Here is a 20881-nt window from a genome sequence, read left to right on the forward strand (position 1 = left end):
GCCCTTGGATGGGAACTTCATTTATTACGGAATTAATAGTTTCTTTTGGGGGGGTTAGACTGGTTGATATACCCCGTATAAAGAGGAGAAGGGTACAAATCCTGGGTAACAGTCCTTATTATAAGAGCACTTCCTCAGAGAGCAGTCAGCCTAACAAACAAATTGGCTGAGCTATTAGAAGTCTCCTTCAAGAAAGGGTGTTTGCAAAGCTCCTGTTTGCATGCATGAGTCCAATACTGGACTAGGCACATTTAACAGGATGTTGTTTTAAAGAAGCCTGTGCACTGATGGTAAAGAAGCTCCTTTGAGAGTCTGCTGATGTTAATGATGACATATGATATGGGAGAGGAAATATGAAGATGTTCTGCCATATCACAGAAGGTAACAAGCTCGTCCTTCCATGCCCTCAGTCACTCGATTTGTCTGCTTCCCATACAAATGCCTCCATGTTTGTTGCTGAGCCTCCCCACACACAGAACCAAGCCACCAGATCACTGCCACCCCCTACTGACCACCTCTTAATGACCTACCTCTTTACCAGAAACTAGTGAGCAAATGACCATTTGGGTTAGGGAAATAATAGTTAAATAAGAATAATTCAGTGATAACCTCATTAAAATTTTTGTTTTACCAGCAATGAAGTCTTAGATGCTGGTGACCAAAAATGCAATATTCTATCAGTAACCAAGGCAAAAGAATCAACATACACCAACATATATGACACTGCCAGAAACACTCTCCAAAGACCTATCAGACTGTAGACATTCACTGGCCCTGGAGAAAGCTCCTGCAAGAAGGACAGACATAGCACAGGACAGTCAACCAAGGACCTCTGCACTCAGACAGATTTTTTTTGTCCAGTGGTATCCTGCAGAAAAACACTGAGGTAGCCAGCTAAATAAAACCCAGGCAAGACCAAAGCTCTAACGGAGAGCATCATGGTCCATGAGGTGCAGACAGCAGGTATTGATATTATTAGCACGTGTGTCTTCCTCCTTTGGAGCCATACTTGCTCGTCTGGCCAGGCAGCAAGCCTGAGGAGCACAGGGCGCACCCACAATTTGCTTCACCTGGGCTGCCTCTTGCTGGGGACCTGGGCAGACACAGCATGGAGCAGGGCCAAAGGCTAGCAGTAGACCAGAGAGGGGCAATGCTGGGTGCTCCCAGCAGCACCTGACTTGTTCCTATCCCCATGAAAATCTTGGCTCGGTGCCTTTTGCTCCTTTCCAGCAACGGCGTAAGTGGTAGCTGCCTCCTGCCCCTGACAGGGCTGTGGGTGGGAAATGCAGGACTTTATGCTGGGCTGTGTCATGGGTGCTCCCAAGCACTGAAACCTGCTGGGGGGCTGCTGGGGAGTTGAGGTGTGGAGGCAGGCTGGTGGTGGGAAGTTGCACGGGTGCTGCCACCCTGCTCCTCCAAGCACTGAGACAGAGAGGCTGAAATGCACATAGGTGGTGTCCCCCTGTGCTGACCTCCTCTGAGGTCCACCCATGTCTGGCTGTAGTGCCCAGTATAGCCTTTCACAGCAAAAAACGTGGTGATAACGCACTCTTGCCAGGGGAACCCAGGTGGCCAGTCTCCTCCCGTCCCCCCAGACCCATGAAATCCTGCTTAGCATCTCCCTGCTCCTTCCCAACCATGCATGCAAAAACCCGAGGAGAGAAGAGGCCCTGCTCTGTACGCATGGCTGGGACAGCCCTGTCCCCCCCTAGGAGGATCCACCCCCCATTTCAGAAGAAGACCAGTGTGTGCCAGGGTAGGTGTACAGGCAAGAGCAGGCACCTCTGCCTGCAGCAGGCCAGCTCCTCAGACATGATGTGAAGGCAGCAAGAGATGAGGCCATTTCACGCTGCACATGCTCAGCTTTCAGGTTGCATTGAAAGATCGTAGAGAATAAAAGCAGACAGGAGCAGTCCCCCATTCTCTTTACACCTCCCATGCCCTGCGGCTCCCCGCACACCAGCCCAGACACCCTGGGGTGTGGGACCGCCCTGGGTGGCACAGCAGGGATCGCACTGCGATAACCTCCAGCGCCCTCAGAAAGCTGAGGGGGGCCGAGGTACCCTCTGAGGGGACGAGATGGACGGTGCATCTCTCCACTCTGCCTGGCACCAGCGAGGAGCCCATGAGCAGGGCTGGGGCTTTGCCAGGCTGGGCTGGGGTGGAAGCTGGCAGTGGCCATGTCTCCTCTGAGCATGGCTGAGGCTAGTACTCCTTGGCCTCCTGCAGCTGAGAGAGGTACTCCTCTTCAGCGGGGTTGTCAGCACACTGTCGCCCATTGTTGGGAGGCCGGACAGCATGGTAGCGGCTCCAGTCGCCCTTGCAGAGGATCCAGGGCAGCATGTCCACCTTGTAGTGCAGCTCCGGGGAGAACTCTGTGCTGATGAGGTTGGGGACACCGGCCCCCTTGCCGCGGGTAATGAGGCGGGTGTGCTCATCGTAGCAGCAGTGCTGGGCAGCCAGGGTGGTGCTGTCAAGGGAGAGCATGGAGCGCAGGCAGAAGCGTGCCGTTGGCTTGTAGATGTCCAGGCGCTCCTTGGGGCCACTGGCATCCCGCCATCGGAAGCTCTTGCCCCGCTGGTCATCCCGCAGGTTGACGGCACTGTAGACAGCCTCCAGTGGGTAGGAGCAGGGGCAGCTGGGCAGATCCGTCAGCACCTTGCTCAGGTACTTGGTGAGGAAGTCGCTCTTGCAGTTCAGCCACTTCTCACAGCTGTCCACCTCTGCGGGGGAGGGCACCGAAAGAGTGAGGGCACGCACAGTCCAGACCCCACTTTACCCAGCTGCCATGTACCCATGGCCTGGCCAACACCACCAGTGGAGCCTACAACTGCCAGGCAGGAGCAGCCAGGCTCCTGGGATGAGCTGGAGCCAAGGCTCTATCCTGAGGCAGTGACAGAGGGAAGGGGTTTCATGCTGGGGCAGAGCTGCTGCTTGCAAGGGCTCTGCCCGGGGCACCCATTGCTACGTCAGCCAGGATGACAGCATCCCCACATGGGAGAAGCCACGTGGCGGGCTGGCCTCAGCCACTGCACTGTAAAGCAGGACCATGTTGTACCAGGGCTGGGAGGAACTGGGTTTCCCAGCATGAGTGCTGAAGCCTGCACATGGCAGTGGTTTGGGTGACAGGTCTGGACATCAGATGTTGGAGCCCTTGGCAGAGCTCTCCCCACCAGCCAGCTACAACCCCCGTGGGGGCTGGCACTGAAGACCCCAGTGCAAGGCAGAGGCAGAGGCTGACCTGAGTTGAACAGCTCTGTGGTGTTGTCATTTTTGAAAGGTGTCTCCTCTGTGGGGAAGACCATTTCCCCCTCTGCTCCTTGAAAGGGAAAAAAAGAAAAAAACAAGAGCCAGGTTGAACACCAGGAGGAGTGGTGAGTTTCTCCCTCCATAAGGGCACCAGACACCATCCATCTTCCACCCCCTCTCCCACCACAGCTTTGGCGACACAGGCCTGTGCCTGGAAGGGCAGGCCAGCAGCAGGACACGGAGGGCTATGCAAATCCCAGTGGATGGAGCCAGCTCTCAGTATGCCTCAAGAGAGGATCTCAAGCTCCCAGTGTGAGAGAGGTGCAGGAAGCTGCACACCAAGCTGGACGCCAGCTCTACCACCCTTGGGCACCATGTAACTGCCTGTGGAGCCATGAAGCACCATCAGAGGTTTTTTGTGGAAACAAACCCCCCAGTCATTAGGGCAGATCACGTTAAACATAACTAGTTCTTGCAGCATGAGCAATGCCCAGCCCACAGTGGTGGGGGACCAGCCCACATCAGGGTCAGACAGTGCCCAAGCACTGATATGGCCGAGGGCTCACCAGGGCAGCGCGGCAGGTCACAGGTCCTTGACTCCGTTGCTGTGCAGGCATAGCCACAGGACCGGGTCCTCTTCTGGTTGCCACTGCCACAGGTGATGCTGCAAGGGGACCATGGGCTCCACTCCTCCTCATCTTCATAGTCTGTGCATAGCAGGGGAGAGGCAGAGAGCGGTGGACTTCAGCAAAGCCTCAGGAGTGGAGCCAGCAGCCACTCAGAACCTCCCTCAACTCTGCCCTGTCCCTAGGATGCCCTTCACAGGGACACAGGGCCAGAGCTGCCGAGGGCACACGGAGGTGCCCAGTCACATGATGCCAAGGGCCAACCCTGTCCTCGCTGGCAACCCTGGGGAAGCAGCCCCTGAGCAAAGGCTCTCATTCTCACAGCTTTGCTCATGGTTGTACTGACCCAGACAGGCATCGCTGCCCATCCCCACCCTCACTGAACCTGCCCAATGCACTGGCCATGATGCTGAAGCATCATGTGTTAGCAAAGGTTGACTGGCCAGGTTTGGTTTTCGGCTCGTGGCTGGGAAGCTGCAGGAGGGAACTGTTGTGGTGCCCTGTCCTGTCTGCCCATCAGCACCTGCTGTCTAGCTCTCTGCAGCTCCTGTACTGGGAGACGAGATGCCCATGTCTGTGGCAAAGGCTTCTGGCACTGGTGTCACTGCAGGGACCCATGTTGACGGCAGCAGCACCTGCCATTAAACATTTACACTGTATTTCTCATCTGAGCATGCCTTTGCTAGAGTCCCTGCTCCAGTGTGATTACATGCAAGGGCAATTCCCACTGAGACGCTGGCGTGTCTGCCTGCTGGCAGCCCCAGCTGGGTGCCAGGCTTCCTCCTTGGCATGCTTGCCTATTTTTTAGGTAGGAGCTGAGCACCAGCATGCTGTGATCCCTGGTGCAGAGCTGTTTCCCCTGCAGCAAGACAGGGCTGCAGGTCAGGCAGGGCAGGGGAGGGCAGTGCCGGTCTGCAGGGCAGCTGTGTTTGTCCAAGACTCACCGTAATTATATTTTTCCTTAAAGATCCAGTTCTTCTGCCCAGGCCATCGCTGGTCCCAGTCACCTCCCACTCCACTGAGCATGGACTCCTCTTCCTCATACTCTGCTGTGTAATCTTCCTCCTCCTCCTCCTCCTCTTCCTCCTCCCTGTCCCCTACATCCAGGTTGTCATCCTCTTCTTCTTCCACCTCCTCCTCCTCCTCCTCCTCCTCCTCCTCCTCAGCAGGGTCAGTGTATTCCCAGAAGAGGGGCCAGAAGAGGTCCTTGTGGGACAACCACTCAGAGGATGTCAGGGACCAGTCATTGCTTGTCTCCTTCAACAAGTCCATCTCCATCTCAGCCTGAGGATCATCCACCACTTCGATGGTCACCTGGAGGCCAAATATGAGGCAGGGCAGTGAGCTGGGACACAGCCCTGGGACCATGCACTGGCTCCCAGCCTAGGAGGCCAGATATGCTTTGGGCTACAGGACCACGTGATGAGGGCAAGAGGTCTTGCCTCAACTGGAGGGATGTAGCAGGGGCAGAGTGGAAGGTGCAGAGGGGCTGGTGGTCACCCACAGGAACCAACACTGCCCTCAGAAACTGAGAGGTCACCCCCACAGACTCCTATGTTTGCTCCTGCTCTACGGGGAGGGGCTGTGGAGGAGCAGGGAAAAGGCCATGAGCAAATTCCTCTGGCATGGAGCTTGTCTGTGTCAGCTATTTGCATCTGGTCATTACCAAGAAGACAGATGGCAGAGGCCACATGGATCCCGCTCATGAGATCTTTCCTCTTAGGGAACAAAATAAGGCTGGGGAGCACATGTGGTGCTCACCTGCATCCCCCTGCGGCCCACCCAGACCTGCTCCCCACCTGGATGTTGGGGTTTTGGGCGCTCAGGTCTACGTTGGCCAGCCCTGGCAAGCTCTGCAGGTCCAGCATGAAGGGCAGGCTCTCCTCCTTGCCAGTGCCACCGGGCTGGGGCACTGCTGGGCTTCTGACAGCCTGCTGAGACATCCCACGGTGCCTGTGCCGCCGCAGGCCAGCCTGCCCGCTCCGCCTCAGCCCTTGCGCCTTGCCTGATGGCAGCAGCTCCTCGTCCCCTGCCAAACGGGGGTCAGATGAGGCAGAGACCTGGAGAGGGAAAAGAAGCAGTGAGAACATCTCCTGAGGGTGGCTGCTCAGGGAACAAACTGCTGCCCAGCAAAGGAGGGTCTGGTCTCCTGCACCAAACGGCTCCTCCATCCCACCTTACTGCTGCATCAGGGCAGCAATTAACATGTTAATTAATCAAGTTAATACCCAGTGGCCTGTGCTGTGCCAGGGCTTGGCTCCACAGCACATGACAGCCTACAGGTCTACTCAAGCTGGTGCTTCCCATCCTCACAACCATCCTCTCTGCACCCCTCTGCCGTCCCGTCACTCATCTCACCTGGCTTTCCACTTCTCACTCTCCCTTTTTCACCATCGTTTGGTCCCTGGAGATGGGTAATGGCAAAGGCTGCTTCTGGTCAGAGTCACCAGAGCTCACATTTAATAATTTTATATATTTAGATAAGAAGTTTATAAAAAGGTCTTCATGTCAAGGGGTAAAACCTCACCTAAATAAGTTGTTCTGTGGTGTCAATATTAGGGCAGATGACTTCAAGCAACAGGTTTAATTGAAATTTCAACTGCTGCCCAAAGACTACCACAAGGAAGGAAAGAAAACTGCTGGTAGATGTAACCCAGCTACCTTTATCTCCCCAGGTAAGGGGAGATGCACAGCTGAACAGGACAACAAAACTTACTTGCCAGTGCTGCCAATGGCTCTAACCATCGCTGCCACTGTGGTGGCACAGCCAACCCTGCCCAGGAGGTGCAGGGGGAGCCGGCAGGGAGGAGGCAGGGAGCCTCGTCAGGGTGGCAGCACCGGCTGGCTGGGGGCACAGGGAGGTGGCCAGCAAACCCTGCCAAATGGCCGGGCTCGCGCCGAGTTCCCACGTTCCTCATCCCCGCGTTTGGCGCGCGCCGGCACAAAAAAGCATGCGTCAAAGGGCCAGGAGGCTCCAGTGCGCCCGAGAAACCGGAGATGGGAACAACTGGCAAAGCCCTCCCTGCAGCACGGGTTGTCCCCAGGAAGGTCTGTGGGGCCCCGCAGCTCGAGGCTGGGAGCGGAGGTGCCCAAACCCCCAGCATCTCCACCAGCGGCTGCCTATTTCTGGCTGCCCAGCTGAAATCCCCTTTTGTTCCCAAGCTCTAGTGCTTTGCACCAGCCCAGCCGAGAGCTGCGGGATTAATGAAGAGAGCAGTGTGCCCCCTCCCCACAGGGGGACGCAGAGAGGCATTTCTACCTGCAATTAGAGCCAGATGGTTTGGGGTAGGACTCCCCTCCCTTTCATCCTGATCACTGGAGCACTTCAAAGGCAGCTGGAGCCTGGCCAGGCTCTCATGAGCGCACACAGCCTGTCCCCAGCCCCGTACCCGCACATCAAAGCCCGTGACCCCCCCATCCCCGGGGGAGGGAAAAGAGCAGCAGGGACTCTGTTAGTCCCTTGGCTGCTGCCCAGAGCGGGCTGGACCCAGGGAAGGGCCAGTGACAGACTTCACCAGATGGGCTCGGAGGAGAGAGGGCTGTGGGGAGCAGGGAGCTTGTGCTGCCTGGCAAGAGTGTCTGGGGCTCACCCTGGCCAGGAGGGCTCCTGCGGCACTGCTGGCAGCAAACGTGGGCACAGACAGACTCCTCTGCCTGCAACTTCCCTTCCCGGCTCCCTCTGCCCCTGTCCAAAACCACAACGGTTCTGAGAAGCATCCATGGGAAGGATGCCTGGCTTTGCTCCTGCCTGTCTCTTGGTGCTTCAGCCCCTTGCTAGATCTCCTCCTGTGCCTCGGAGCAGGGCAGGGAGCATGGAGGAGTCCAGGCAGAGCAGAAACAGCAAGGGGGACTCAGCAGGCAACCTGGCTGAGTCCTGGTGCTGGCTGCACAACACCACCTGCCGATGTTGGGTTTGCTGCCAGCTGCGTGTGCCCAACGCAACTCCTGCTGCTGCCAACAGCCCTGCGAGGCTGGCGCTCCTGCTTAATCTGCAATGAGCTTATCAGGGTTGAGTATGCTTATTTCACAGATGACCCAAATTTAATACACTTGAAAAGCAAGGTCTCTTCTAGCAACAAGATCCAAACTCACCCAGGGACATAAGAGCAAGCAAGCCAGGAACAAACTCGGTCTTCAAACTTATACTCAGTGCCTAATTCAGATTTTACGCCCAAACAAGCCCAAGAAATTCAGAGTACTGTTCCCACAGGGAAAATATAAAACTGCTCTAGGGGAATTGGCTGCAAGAGAATTACAGAGCGAACAGAACTTCCTCGGCTCCCAAATCCTCCGGAGGTGCAAAGACCCTGGGGTGTCCACCCTGTATGGCCCAGAATCCTTCAGTGACAGTCACTGCAGCGTACCACCGAGTCCTTCTCTCCTGCTAATGTCTGCATCACTCTGAGGCTTTGTTGGGTTAAAATTTGTCCCTGCATCAGAAGATGTCCCTCCTGAGCAAGGTCCTGCTCAGTGCCCTGCCCCAGATGATTAAGCCATGGATATTAGCAAGGTCCTGTGAGGCCCAGTGCTCCCTCTCCGTCAGAGCATTCATGGCAGTGTGATCCTGATGGGCAGATGTGTCTTTTTCATGTCACCAAGAGTCTCCTGCCAGCCATGCAGGCAACTGCCCTTGAGGGTCGCAGTCCTGCCATGTGACACCCACTCTCTCCTCTGCCCTGCCCAGCGAACAGCTGGATAAAGCCATCAAGCCCGGAGCTAAGCCACTGCAATAAATCAGCTAAGGGAAGAGAAGAGCTAGCCTCTCCATAGTGAAAACTCTACTCCCTCCCTCTCCATGAAGCACAGCAGAGAGGCTGCAAACCATCGTAGAGCTGGTCATCGGCAGCTCCCTTCTCCTTCTGGCACCAGGGAAGGACAAGCGCCACCAAACCAATGAGGCAGAGAGCGCAGTGTCAGGAAGCCATCAGTATTTCACAGCCAAGCTCCAGCCCTCTCCTGTGACCAGCCAGCACCAAGCAAAGGAAAAAAACGAAGGGAGAATTGCCACAGCGCCTCCTGCATACACCTTGGGACATCCTGCCTGTCTGGGAATAAGGCTTTCCAGGGCAGGAACCTGAGAGAAACTCCGGGGCAGCACTTCAGGAAAGAGCATGCACTCTCTGTTCATGAAGACCCTGTTTAGAGTGAAGGCTGTAAGCAGGATCACACCTGCCTCCCCACCAGCCCAGGAGCCCTTCCTACATAGTCCAGGCTCTCCTGCATGTAGGACTGACCCCACACCTTGGGGGACAAGCTCAGCAGAGATTTTAGGAAGGGGAAGGAACCTGTCAGTGATTCACCCCAGTGTTGTGCCTACTTTGTATTATACATAACATGGGCAACAGAATGTATGGAAAAGGTGTGGGGAAAGGTCACACATCATTTCTCTAGAGACTAAAGGCTGATATTTCCCATTTCTAGTCCATATGATTCTATTAAAATTGCTCAGAAATCTGAAGCTGGTGAAGATAGCAGCTGCATAACCATTTCAAAGGGATGGAAAGACTTTACCAGTGAATGACTTGTACAATTCAGTTTGTTTGTCACATTAAAAAGAGAAAGTAATGACTTGATTTCTCAGTTCTTTAAATCAATAATCCATCAGGCACCAGAAACTCTCTAAGCCAGAACAGAAACACATAATAGGAACCAATGTGTCTGAATCAAAGTCAGACAAATTCAACTGAGGAATAACGATCATGCTTTTAACACCGTAGGTGATTAACTACAGGAACAATCTAACAAGGAAAGTAACAATATCTCTTGTGGAGACAGTCAAACCCACATCGCTGGGCTCAACACATATGTACCACATCTGTACTAGGGAAGAAATTCAAGTATCCAATGATTTCTGCTGGTCTTAAAATCTGCAATTTTGCTATAAACTTCTTTAAGACTCCAAATTAACCTGAGTTACGAAAGCAAATGACTGACATTCATGTGCTGCAGCTCTCCCATAAAAATCATTAGAGACATGACATCTCAGATCCTATAGCAGTTTAAAACATGAAAACACGAACAGACTAGTCTCTGCGCTGTGCTTCCCTTGGGCAATCAGGGACACCACTGTGCTGCCACCACAACCACACGTAATTGTCCCTCCACCGCATTCCTCAGCATCGCTGCAAGTTACCAGTGAACCCACTGGCAGCGCTCTTTGTAACTAAGTACAATGCTGGGCAGAGCTGCTCTTCGTCACAGGGCTAAACCCACGCCAGGTACACCTGAGAGAACTCTCCAGGGAGTAAAGCACTGCCGGAGACTCTGCATCAGCCCATGCATCAGCTGAGCAAAGCAAGGGAGTCCCTGGCATAGGACGAGCTCAGAAGATGGCAGCATCCACCCACACCTATCCCAAGGCAATTAGTGAGTGTATAAACTCATTCAGCTTGAACTGAAGAAACCTGTGCACATGGGAGTCAGACCAGAGGCAATGTCCAGGCTGTGCTTTGGGCTTGTTAACACTGCAGTGATGAAAATTATATATTTGCTGAAGACTAGTATCGTACTGGGCTATAACGAATGCTGTTTTTTGTTGCTTAATCATTATTGCTTGTGTTAGGTTTCCTTTGAACAGTTTTACCATGCTGTACTGAAACAAGAACCCACCAGAAGAACTACTGATCTTTTCCTGAATAGAGCTGAGTCTACACAAGCATCTTTCTACTCTTTCCCCCAAGCTCTCTCCAACATTATTTTAAAATCTGCTCTGCAGTTTGTTGCACACTTGCCCACTCATGAATTAGCCAAGTACAAAACAGAAATCAGAATGTTCTCTCTTTTTTTTTTTTTTTTTTTTACCAGAAAACTATTCCCTCCATATTCACCTAAGTGAGCTGCAAAGATCTGGAGAAAGCTTTCCAAAACAATTTATCTCTGGACTGAAACCGGGCAGGAGAAACTCCAGAGCAGGGATTTATTATAAAGCTATAGAAGCAGAGGGACACGGGTTGGCTACTTCAGAAGGAAGCTCAGCCTGTCCTCGGGCAGCTCTGGGGCTGTAGTTTGCAGGAAGATTCAGGGTGGTTTTTGCTGGTGCAAGTGGGAGAAAGGGGAGATTCTTCCAGTGCTAACAAGTAACACTGTTAAGTCTCTTTAACATAAAGGAGGGTTAAACAGCAGGATAATCAACAGGAACAAATGCAGCGTGCCACTCTGCCTCCCTCCCATAGTGCTGGGCATGCTCTCTCCTTGATGACCCCACCACAGACATGACCAAAGAAAGAGCTTTTTAGCCCAGCTGGCTGAGACCACCTTAGCCTCCCAAGGGCTGTAGTTTGATCCTCCTGGCTAATAACCCATCTACTGGCACCATCTTTCAGATGGAAAATCCACTGGACTCACATCAGGCAAGTGACCTCTGTTACCCACCAGCTCATCACCCGCTTAATGGATTTCCCAGAACTGTGCCAAAGCACACCGTGCTTCCAGAGGTGTCAAGAGCTGGGTGGGTTCCTACAAGAAAATGGGGAAGGCAAAGATGCCACCCAGTGCCTGTTACTGTCTTCAAGACCTCCCAAGCCACAATCCCAATGATCAGACGTTAACACTTTTAGACTTATAGGCAAGTGGTTTAGCAGGAGCCACCGTTCAGGGTTTTGACAGGTGAGCTCTGGAACATCTGGCAGAGGTAATTCAAGGCAGTGGATGCCTCCAGCTTCATCTTCTGCCCTGGGTTACACTCCTGCCTGCAAAGGGGCTGTGGCACAAGCCAAGAGCAGGACCATGATCTCCCAACTGCTCTACTCACTGGTCCACCTCAGGATCAACTCATACGTGAGTGATGGTTTTGATTTTTTAAAAATAAAGACACAAGCATCTCCCTTTAGTTTTTGGGAAAGCTCTGAAAATGACTGTGGAACAGAGAACACACTCAGTTATCACACTTGCATGGGCAGATCCTGTTTAAGACAGATCAGCAGGAGCCAGCAACAAACTGTGGGCTGTGCAGATAATTATTATGCCCTCATGATTGTAATTTTCACACAGTTATCAAAATACTTTAGATCATATGGAATCACTCTCTTTTCTAATTAACTTCATCCCAACTGTCTTGAGTAGGGAGCTGCAGGAGGCAGCATCAAAGACTCCTCATGTTTCATTTATTTTCATGTCTCACAATTGTGACAACTGTAATCTCAAAACTCTTTCCAAGGCCGGTGACTCGGATGCCCTTGAGGCAGAGCCAGCCTCAGAGCAGAAGACACCACAGCATGGAGAAGCAGCAGCATGCAGCACCATGAGAAGCAAGGACACGGCATAGTTGACTTTGTGCAACACCAAAACTAGGGCAGCTGGCCAGGCTGCCATCAGTGCTCCATACTGCATGTCCCCATCCACACAGTCCGGCCCCTCTCACCATAGCTGGCTCTCCTGTGGGCACACACCAATGAGTAACTTGCCCATGGCATCCTCAGCCAATTCCCCAGGTCACTTGTGACACAAGAAGGACAAGTAGGAGCCTGGTGGCTTTTCACCTCTCACCATGCCTGGCTGTTGCCCTTCTCAGTGTCACACACAGGTGCTTCTCTACCATAAATAAATACCTTCTCCCTTTAACACTGAAACAAGTACTGTAAAACCCCCATTTTGTAGACAAAGAAAATGTCCTTCTCCAGGCCTCTCAAGTAGCCTGTGACAAGGCCAGGACTAGATACAGGTCTCCAATGCCATACTTGGAGAAGGCTCTCAGGGAGGTCCACCACAGCTCAGTTTCTCCTCCCTGCCTGCCCCCCAGGAGGAACTGCCCTGCCTCCCACATGGATGAACCCCACAGGTCTCGCAGTGGAGAAGCTGGGGCATCTGATTAGCAACACCAACATGTCCCAGCACAGCAGCTGGGGCTGTCTTCACCCTGGAGACTGTCCAAGCACGCAGGTCCAAGGGCTGACCCTTGACGGGCGGTGCTTGCTGCAAGGAGCCCAGCCAGTGGCGAGGCACCCTTACCTGAGGAGGAGGGTACCCCTGAGACCTCTGCTGCAGCCAGGTCAGCTGGGAGCTGCTCAGATAGAGCACAGCAGTGGGTACAGGAGCAGGGCCTCCACAGGAATGGTATGGAGAGGTCCCCTGGAGAGATGAACAGACACACATCCATACCCTCTGGTGCTCTCTGGTAAATGCTGGTGCTGGGGCACATGTTTTCTGTTAACATAGTTGAACTGTAATACGCGTAAGCTCTTAATGCATCAGACTCTGTTGCTGTTAACTTGTTCCAGCTCTAAACCCCATGTGCTTCAGTAACCATTAACTTGTTCCAGCTAATGATCCACATTTGTTAGCCTGCACACTGTAACTCTCTGATTGCTCCAGCTGCTGCTTCCTTCCCCGCCACAGCCCAGGCAAAACTGCAAAACGAAAAAAGCCCCCACCAAAATACAGCAAAGCAAGTGCAGAAACTGGAGGGATGAGACCAATGTCAGCCTCCCCTACCCCCCCAGCCTGCTAGAAGAGGTTGCAGTGTGCGGAAACATGGGGCAGGCAGGAGCGCAGGGGGCACCCGCTCCCCTTGTCCCATGCAGGGTGCACAGGCTGCCCCCCACCATGCAGGCAGCCGATCAAACAGATACAAATCCATTGGGATCCCTTCAACGACAGCCAAAACGGGCACCTGAGCTGGACTCAGAGCATCTCCATGCCCTGCACGGGAAGGGATCCAGGCAGGGATACTGCACCTTGGCTTTGCCCCAAAGGGGCAAAGTAGGGGTGACTCCCAGCCAGCAGCCCCTGCCCCAGGTGCAGGGCTGCAGCTCCCCAGCTTGGGGGCGAGCTTGGCTCCCCTGCCCAACCCAGTGGCAGGGTTTAATGACTCCCACATGTCAGCGTGGGGTGGAGAAAGGGTCTTGGGGTAGGGAAACCTTCCTCTGCAGCTCCAGTCTGTGTTGTTTATAACTCACTTGTTCGTAAGTTTTCCCAGGACAGTCCCTACTACTTCTAAGTGCCTCACTAAAAAAGAATTACTCCCCCCCCCACCCCCCCGGATGGGAGCCTGGGGCTTGCAGGGCTGCAGAGGCAAGTCCAAAGACAGAGGAAAGCTAGGGCACACCAAAACAGAGAGCCCCACTTCCCCAGCATCTTAGCTGTCATTGACCCTCCACTTTTCTTTGGCTGGTCACTTCCCAGCAGAACCTCAGCTGTAACCCCAGGACCAGTCCCCAGGGTGGGCATAGGCGTGCAATAGCCGAGCTGTAATCCTGGATGGGGGGGGGAAGCCAAGCTGACCCTGAGATGACCACAGCACCTCTGGGCAGCCCTATACCTCCTCCACTGGAAGCACCAGGGGAGATGCTCTCCAGGAGAGAAGAACCAGATTCCCCTAAGGGGGGATCTTCGATTTTTAAGGAACAGACAGCTTAACCATGTAATACAACCACAGTGTTGCTGGAGGGGAAGGGGTGGGGAGGAATGGTGGACGGACATGAAGACATCTGTACAACACCTTGTCCTGCTGGAGGTGCTGCACAGAACAGCACAGCTGGCCTCCCCTGGCATCCTGGCTGCTGCGGGTGAAGAGGAGGGCAGCGAGGGCAGCAAGAGGGAATACCAAAGTGGTGGGGAAGAGAGGACATCCCAGGGAGGTGAAGAGATGCTGACCCTACACTGGTGGGGTGCCTCCAGCAGCACCTCTCGGCCATCCTGCAAACACTGTACCCTCAACCAGCAAGTGCCTCAGGGCTTAGCTGCCAGGAAAGAGCCAAGGCTGGCTTGCTCACCCCCAGGCTCAGGCTGCTGGGCTGGGATGGAGGACAGCTCACCCGAAGGGCACTGTACCCATGCCATGTGCCAGGCTCCTGCTGCGCCCTTCATGATGGAGGCTCCCTTGGCTGGGGACACGTTCTCAGCCCTGCCTCGCACCCCAAGTTCTGCACGCTAGCTAATGCCCTGGCAGACTGGGCCAACCAACAGCTCCTAATCCAAGATAAACCCATGTCTCAGCACCTCTTCCCTGCATGCATGGGCACTTCCTGGACGTCTGCAGCCAGGACCTCACCCCATGCCTGTCCAGTGGTGCTGGGGGCCAGCAGAAGGCAGCAGTTTACTGCATTCTATTCCCTCTGAAGCTCTATCCTTCCCCTGGAGACTAAACCAACCTGCAGCCCAGGAGGCATCAGTGTCCTTCATGCTAAAAGCCACCTGGAACTCAGAGGCAGGTAATCACCATCTTTTTGGTGTATTCATCTTATGTACTGAGATGAAGGATGTCTCATAACAGTTTCAGACAAGACCCAGGACTCCCTACACACAGGAAACGTTCAGAAATTGAACTGTTTGGAAGCAAAACCATGCAGGCTGACTTATATAGCTAGCCATGTAAAAACAACAACAACAACAAAAAGTCTTTGCACTTTTGCAAGCTTCTGTTCTGAAACAGAACATTTTCACACCAAAACATGGCTGCAATCTCTTCCTTGCTTCTTTGGTACAAGCTCTGGTATTTTATACAAAAACTGGCTGACAACATTTGCTTTGGAAGAGCTGGATGGCATGGGTCACCTTGCTGTTGTGACTGTAGCTCACACTGTCCTCAGGTTTTCCTATGGGAAGTGTCCAGGCATCTTGTTTTGGGGATTATTCTGTCTGGAAGGACATTTATTGATGCTATGGAAAACAGAAGATCCCTGGTTTGCATTCCCTACTCCTAAAACACTGACAGGAGGAAAACAGAAATTAATCCCCAGCACACTCCCTCCATCACCTTGCTGGGCTTGGAGAGACCATGGTTGGAGGCAAGGTGAGTCCCCCAGCCTGCCAGTCTTTAAGGAGAAGGTCTGCAAGAGCCAGACACTTTTGGGAACCCAAAGGGAGGCTGGGCAATGCCCTGTGGAACAATTTATGCCTAATCGCTTCCCCTTACATGTGCCTTTTACAGGAACCCCTTTGATGGTAACAATGGAAACGCAGCAGACCTATTTGTGCAGTGAAAAGGGAAGAAGCCCCCTTGTTGGGCAGCTTCTCTACACCCGGCTCCCCTTTGTTTCTGCTCCTGCCTCAGCCCCAGGGCGGGAGGGTTTTCAACTGTGTTTACTAAGATAATTTGGCACTTCTCAAAAGGAAATTTGCTACAAAGGGCGAAGTACCTCCCTGCGCACAAAGAGCCCCTTTCAGAGCGGAAGGATGCTTCAGTGCACATTTTGTACCCTCAAATCCGACCTCCACCAAGGACAAAGCCAGGGACAAGAACGCTTAATTGCTGAAGAAATGAAAAGGTAAAAAGCACATCCGCAGGCAAAATGACTCTGCTACTGACCACAGCCCACAGTGGTCCCGGGGACCTGGCTGTGCAGGCCCTGACTGTGTAAGCAGCCAGCACCCACCCGGCCACCCACTTGTGGCCCAGCCGAGCCCTCCCCATGGGGTGGCTGTGTGGCGAGGTGCCCCCATAGAGGGCAGACATGGGTGATAACACAAGCTGGAGAACCACAGTAGGGCAAGATGGCTCCAGGGAAAGTGAGATCCTTTTCTCAGCCAGACAGGCCTGGCGGAGTCAAGAGGGACCAAGAGCTGGGGGGAGGCACATGGGAGGAGGGAGGCTCCTGGGACCTCGGTGCCTGCACAGGCAGGAGCCACGCCCAGGCCCCTGCCAGCCCATCACCCCAGGGGTCTCCAAAGGCAGTGTGTATAGGCTACATTAAGGCTCCCAAATGACAGAGCTATCCCGACTTACAGTCTCCTGACAAACTCCACTCAAGCCCAGCTGATACTGCCCTTTAATGCTTTTTATCTAGTACAGCCACACCACATCACCTTGGGGTTCATTTACCCTACCACTCCACACTCAGGCTCCCTGTGCACAGGACAAATTGATTTAAATCAAGATTGCTACCAGTGATTTTTAATCAGCAAGCTTGGTGTAGTCCTTCAGTTTTAAACATAGTTTCCCATCACTACTCTTGCTGCCTGGTGTAACCAGTAGATAATACATACCGTTGTCAAGAGTTTCCCTATTTCTCAGGGGACAGGAGCCAGTCATACCAGGTGCTGTACAAACACACTGATTTGCAGCCAACTACAGCCCTTATGCTACGCTTGGTATTTCTTTTGTTGTCCTCCATTATCTCTTACCGCAAACACCAGATTTGCTTTGCTCGCAGCCTCAGACCAGGGAACTCCAACAGCAAGCTCCAGCCTGGATTCTCACCCTGCCCCTGCCCTGCCCTAGCCCCGCAGTAACACCCCTGGGTCCCTTGGGAAGCGTGCTGCCATTGCTCCTGGCCCCTTCTCTCAGTGGTTCCCTCCTGCGAAGGAGCATCCACCAAGTCCACCAGAGCTGGGCTGAGTGGCCTGGACCCTCCATGAAACACTGCTGCCTTGCTCTGCCGCATCCCATCACCACTGGGATGCTCACTACCAACATGCCCATCACTGTTACCACTGGTACTATTATTTCTATGCACAGTTATTGAAGCAGTTGTCTCGGTTCACACAGATCTAATCACTTCTAACGTTAACATTTCTATCACGTTAGAACATTTGCTATTTTCTATTTACTAGAAGAGCACTGGAACTGATCGGTATCAGTCTGAAAGAATCCAAACATCTATTAACAATGCTTAAAGCCAATATTTTGAAATCCAGTGAGTTTATGAAAACATATTTTGCATTTAAACCCCCTGACTTCATAAATAAACAAAGCATTAAGTAATGTGATGAGCTGTCCCTTGTCTCCACAAGGGACACAAGCTTGTCCAAGTATTCAGTTACCCAAATCTGAAGAGCTGCTGGCATGGGTCAGCACTTGGACATGCCACATTTCTGCCCATGTCAGAGTGTCATGCATCCAACCTACAAAAGTGCTTTTAAAAAACCCTGTTGTACACTTGTCTGCTGCTTCAGAGCCCACCTGCCTTCCCAAACATTGGCAAAGAGCCTCCAAATGAGCAGGTATCTTCTCTTGTTAGATTTAAGTCACAGTTTGGAAAGAAAGTATTCTGCCTTTCAACGTCCAGACAAATAGATTGAAGAAATAGAAAGTATTCTCACTACATTTGTTGCTTATGCTGGGCTCAGTGTAACTCAGACAAAATTTCTGCACAGTGACACATCTAAGAAAATCTTAAATGCAAGTGCTTGCTCCTTTGGTAATGGCTGGAAGTAATGGATCCTGACTGAGGTACTGGACTTTGGGACATACTGATAAGGCTATCGCTCAAAGATAACGCATGTGTTCCCTCCATCCTTTCTGCAATTAGAAAACTTTCTAACTCAAAAACTTACTGAACACCTTAATGACTTTAATTTTTCTAAATTATTTTAGTATAGACTTGCAACTGTGAGGCTCACTACACATTATTAGAATTCCCATTCAATTCTAAACCAAGGAAAAATGCTTGCTTTAAATAAGGATGGTAAATTAAAATGTGTCCAAGTTATGTAATTGCTTAATGGTTTTGATTGTCTATCTATTCTGCTCTGTCATTTCTATTTTTCTTCTCCCGGCTCCCATCATTCTACCCACATCTGTAGGGCATTACCCATAGTGTAACCAATACTCCAGCTGTGGCTGCCCTGCTGCCATAGAGACAGGACCTATCAGCGCTGCAACAGGAACCATCTGTGCGTACGACCCAAAATCACTCTGGATTTTTTTTTTTTTTAACCACCATACTGCTGCGCTTGTGCTCTCTGCTTTAGTTCAAACAGCTGGGCATGACGACTCCAAATTCTCCCCTGCATGCACGAGAAACAGAGGATTTCCTCCCAAAATGCAGCTAGAAGACACAAGCCAATACCTACCGCTTTCTCCCTGCCATGCGAACTGTGCAGCCAGTACCCCGAGGGATGCAGGGTGTGCACGGGAGCACCAACAGACCCCCAGAGGAATCCATTCTTCATCTTCCTCCTTGCTCCTAACCTCCACCCTCAAACCTTTGCCTGTGAACTTCTTGTATGTTTGAAATTCTGTGAGAAGCAAAGGGGACAGAGGCTGTGCTGTGTAAGTGCCGTATGTGAGCTTTGGCTGGCTGCACAACGCTCCCCATTCACAACCATTCACAAACTGGGATTGCCAGCAGCTTGCCTCACTTCCCGATGGATTTTAGACATCAGATAAAAAGGAGCCTGAGATTATGCTGCAGGGTCCCGTGATGGCGACCTGCACAGCTTCCTAACATGCACTTTGTCCCTACCCTATGCCCCCTGCCACAGGGCTGCAGTACTCTCCTGGATTTCAAGCGTAAACTACTCCCTCTGCAGCCGGAGCCCAAGCACACCCTGCCTGGCATTTGTCTGGCGAGTGAACCGGCAGCTACGTCTTTGCTTGAAGTTTCACAAGCAAAGTACAGCACCAACATGGTATTACCAGCGCTACAACATGTAACATCCCCAGCAGTCCTGTTTGCATCTGCTACCTCCATGCTCCAGCCAAAACCATTACCAGGCTTGACTGGTGGTACTTGGCTGGACACTGCCTGTGCTCTCTCTTGCCCTTTGGTCAGGCTTTCCATGCAGCAGATTCCTTCTTCGCACTTGTTCCCTGGATTTCATGCTGGAATGGAGGTTAGTGCATCTGATGGGAGCTGCTGGCATGACTCCTCCATAGATCAGCACGGTGTTTTGGCAATAACTAGCAGTGAGGTATATTCCCATCACAAGGCACCTCCTCTGTCAGTCTGACTGCCACTGCGGATCAAACCTGCTGCTTCCCATACTGTTGTGTATCACCAGCAAGGGCTGAGCTGCTCCTACCCTGTCCTGCTCAACCTTCTCCTGTCACCACTTTTCCCACTTACTCATTTCAGCCACTTTTAGCAGTAGCGTTCTTCAAAACGTATTTTTTAAACACAGCTCTGCTGCCTGAACCACTTTTTCTTCAGAGGGCAGTTTCAGGATGGAAACTGCTTGCTTTAACCATTCAGTTGTCCATCTTTCTTAATCAAACTCTTCTCCCTTGTTTGTTTCTTCTCCATTGCCTTCCTGTCATCCCCATCAGGTCCCACCGCTTGGTTCCCAGTCTGACCAGTGCCTCACTGCCGGCTGGTTTCCCCTTCCATGATGTGTGCTCTTAAGCCAGCGCTGGCCAGGATCCAGGTCTCAGAGGAGCGAGAAGCGCAGCCCCGGGACTTCCCCCCACAGCCTGTGGGGGCTCCCAAGGCCACCTGCCCAGGGGACACACTAATGGGGCGCAGGCAGCCTGCCCGGGAGACACTGAGGGAGCACAGGCCGCCTGCCCGGGGGATGCTGGACGGGGCGCAGGCTGTCGGGATGCGAACGGAGCATGACCACTCTGGAATCTGCCCCAGGGTCGTCCCAGCGGGAAGGAGAGATGGTGGCTTAAATCGGTCACGTCTTATTTTTGCAGTAGCGGAGTTTTGGAGTTCCTGGCAAGCCACCAACCTTGCTAATTTTACTGCAGGTCGGGTTGTGGCCGGACTCCTCTCTCCTATGAGGGATTTTGCCCCCTGGAGGCAACGGATCTTCCCGGGACCTGGGTCAGGGCACTGGGCCCCGATCTCAAAGCACCGAAACCGGCCCCTTTCCTGCAGCCTCTGTGCAACGCAAAGCCCTGAGGCTACCCGAAAATCGCAGAGGCCGGGAAAGGGCTCTGCCCATCCGCGAGTGAAGAAACTGCCCCGAAGAGGGGGGCACGAAACGCTGCTTCTCCTCGCTGCTGCTTTTCCACGCGGCGCTCCGGGCGGCCTGGCCGCGGGGACACGTGTTGGATGCCGCTCCCTTCGGGGATGCACAGCCGCCTCCAAGGGAGCCCCGACGGCTGCCCAGCTGGCCGGCTGCCCTCCTCAGCCTTCCCGGGCACGGGAGAGGGTGCGGAGGCTGAGGAGGGCTCGCCCCAGCGCCCTCCCAGCTCTCCATCCGCCCCCCAAAGGCTGCCTTACCTCCGTCAGCTTGGAGCTCCTCTCCTTCGGGCTGTCGCTGGGCTGTTTCCTCACAGGCAGCCCTCGCACCGCAGCCAGGAAAGTTGCCAGAAAGACGAAGCCGAGGATGAGCACGACTCTCCCTCTAATCAGAGGCATCTCTCCCTCCCTCTCGCCCCACCTCGCTAGCCCAGGGCAGGC

General features: G+C 53.1%; 1 protein-coding gene across 1 annotated transcript; it reads right to left on the bottom strand.

Moving 5' to 3' along the window:
- Positions 1-1798: 1798 nt before the first annotated feature.
- ISM2 (isthmin 2) lies at positions 1799-20839 on the bottom strand. Its single transcript, XM_074909233.1, has 6 exons — positions 20702-20839; positions 5675-5935; positions 4820-5189; positions 3816-3956; positions 3242-3319; positions 1799-2723 (listed from the first exon to the last, which is right to left on the bottom strand). The coding sequence occupies exons 1-6, from the start codon at positions 20837-20839 to the stop codon at positions 2206-2208; spliced, it is 1506 nt and encodes a 501-aa protein (XP_074765334.1). The 3' UTR covers positions 1799-2205.
- Positions 20840-20881: the final 42 nt, after the last annotated feature.

Source organism: Athene noctua, chromosome 6 (assembly GCF_965140245.1).
Source record: "Athene noctua chromosome 6, bAthNoc1.hap1.1, whole genome shotgun sequence".
Taxonomy (NCBI): Eukaryota; Metazoa; Chordata; class Aves; order Strigiformes; family Strigidae; genus Athene; species Athene noctua.

What these genes read in the sequence shown, in the direction of transcription:
- ISM2 (XM_074909233.1), bottom strand. Translation starts at nt 20,839, where the DNA reads ATGCCTCTGATTAGAGGGAGAGTCGTGCTCATCCTCGGCTTCGTCTTT. An exon ending in GGAGCTCCAAGCTGACGGAG is followed by an intron (nt 5,936 to 20,701) that starts GTAAGGCAGCCT and finishes TTCCCTCTCCAG; the next exon opens with GTCTCTGCCTCATCTGACCC. An exon ending in TAAGGAAAAATATAATTACG is followed by an intron (nt 3,957 to 4,819) that starts GTGAGTCTTGGA and finishes TGCTATGCACAG; the next exon opens with ACTATGAAGATGAGGAGGAG.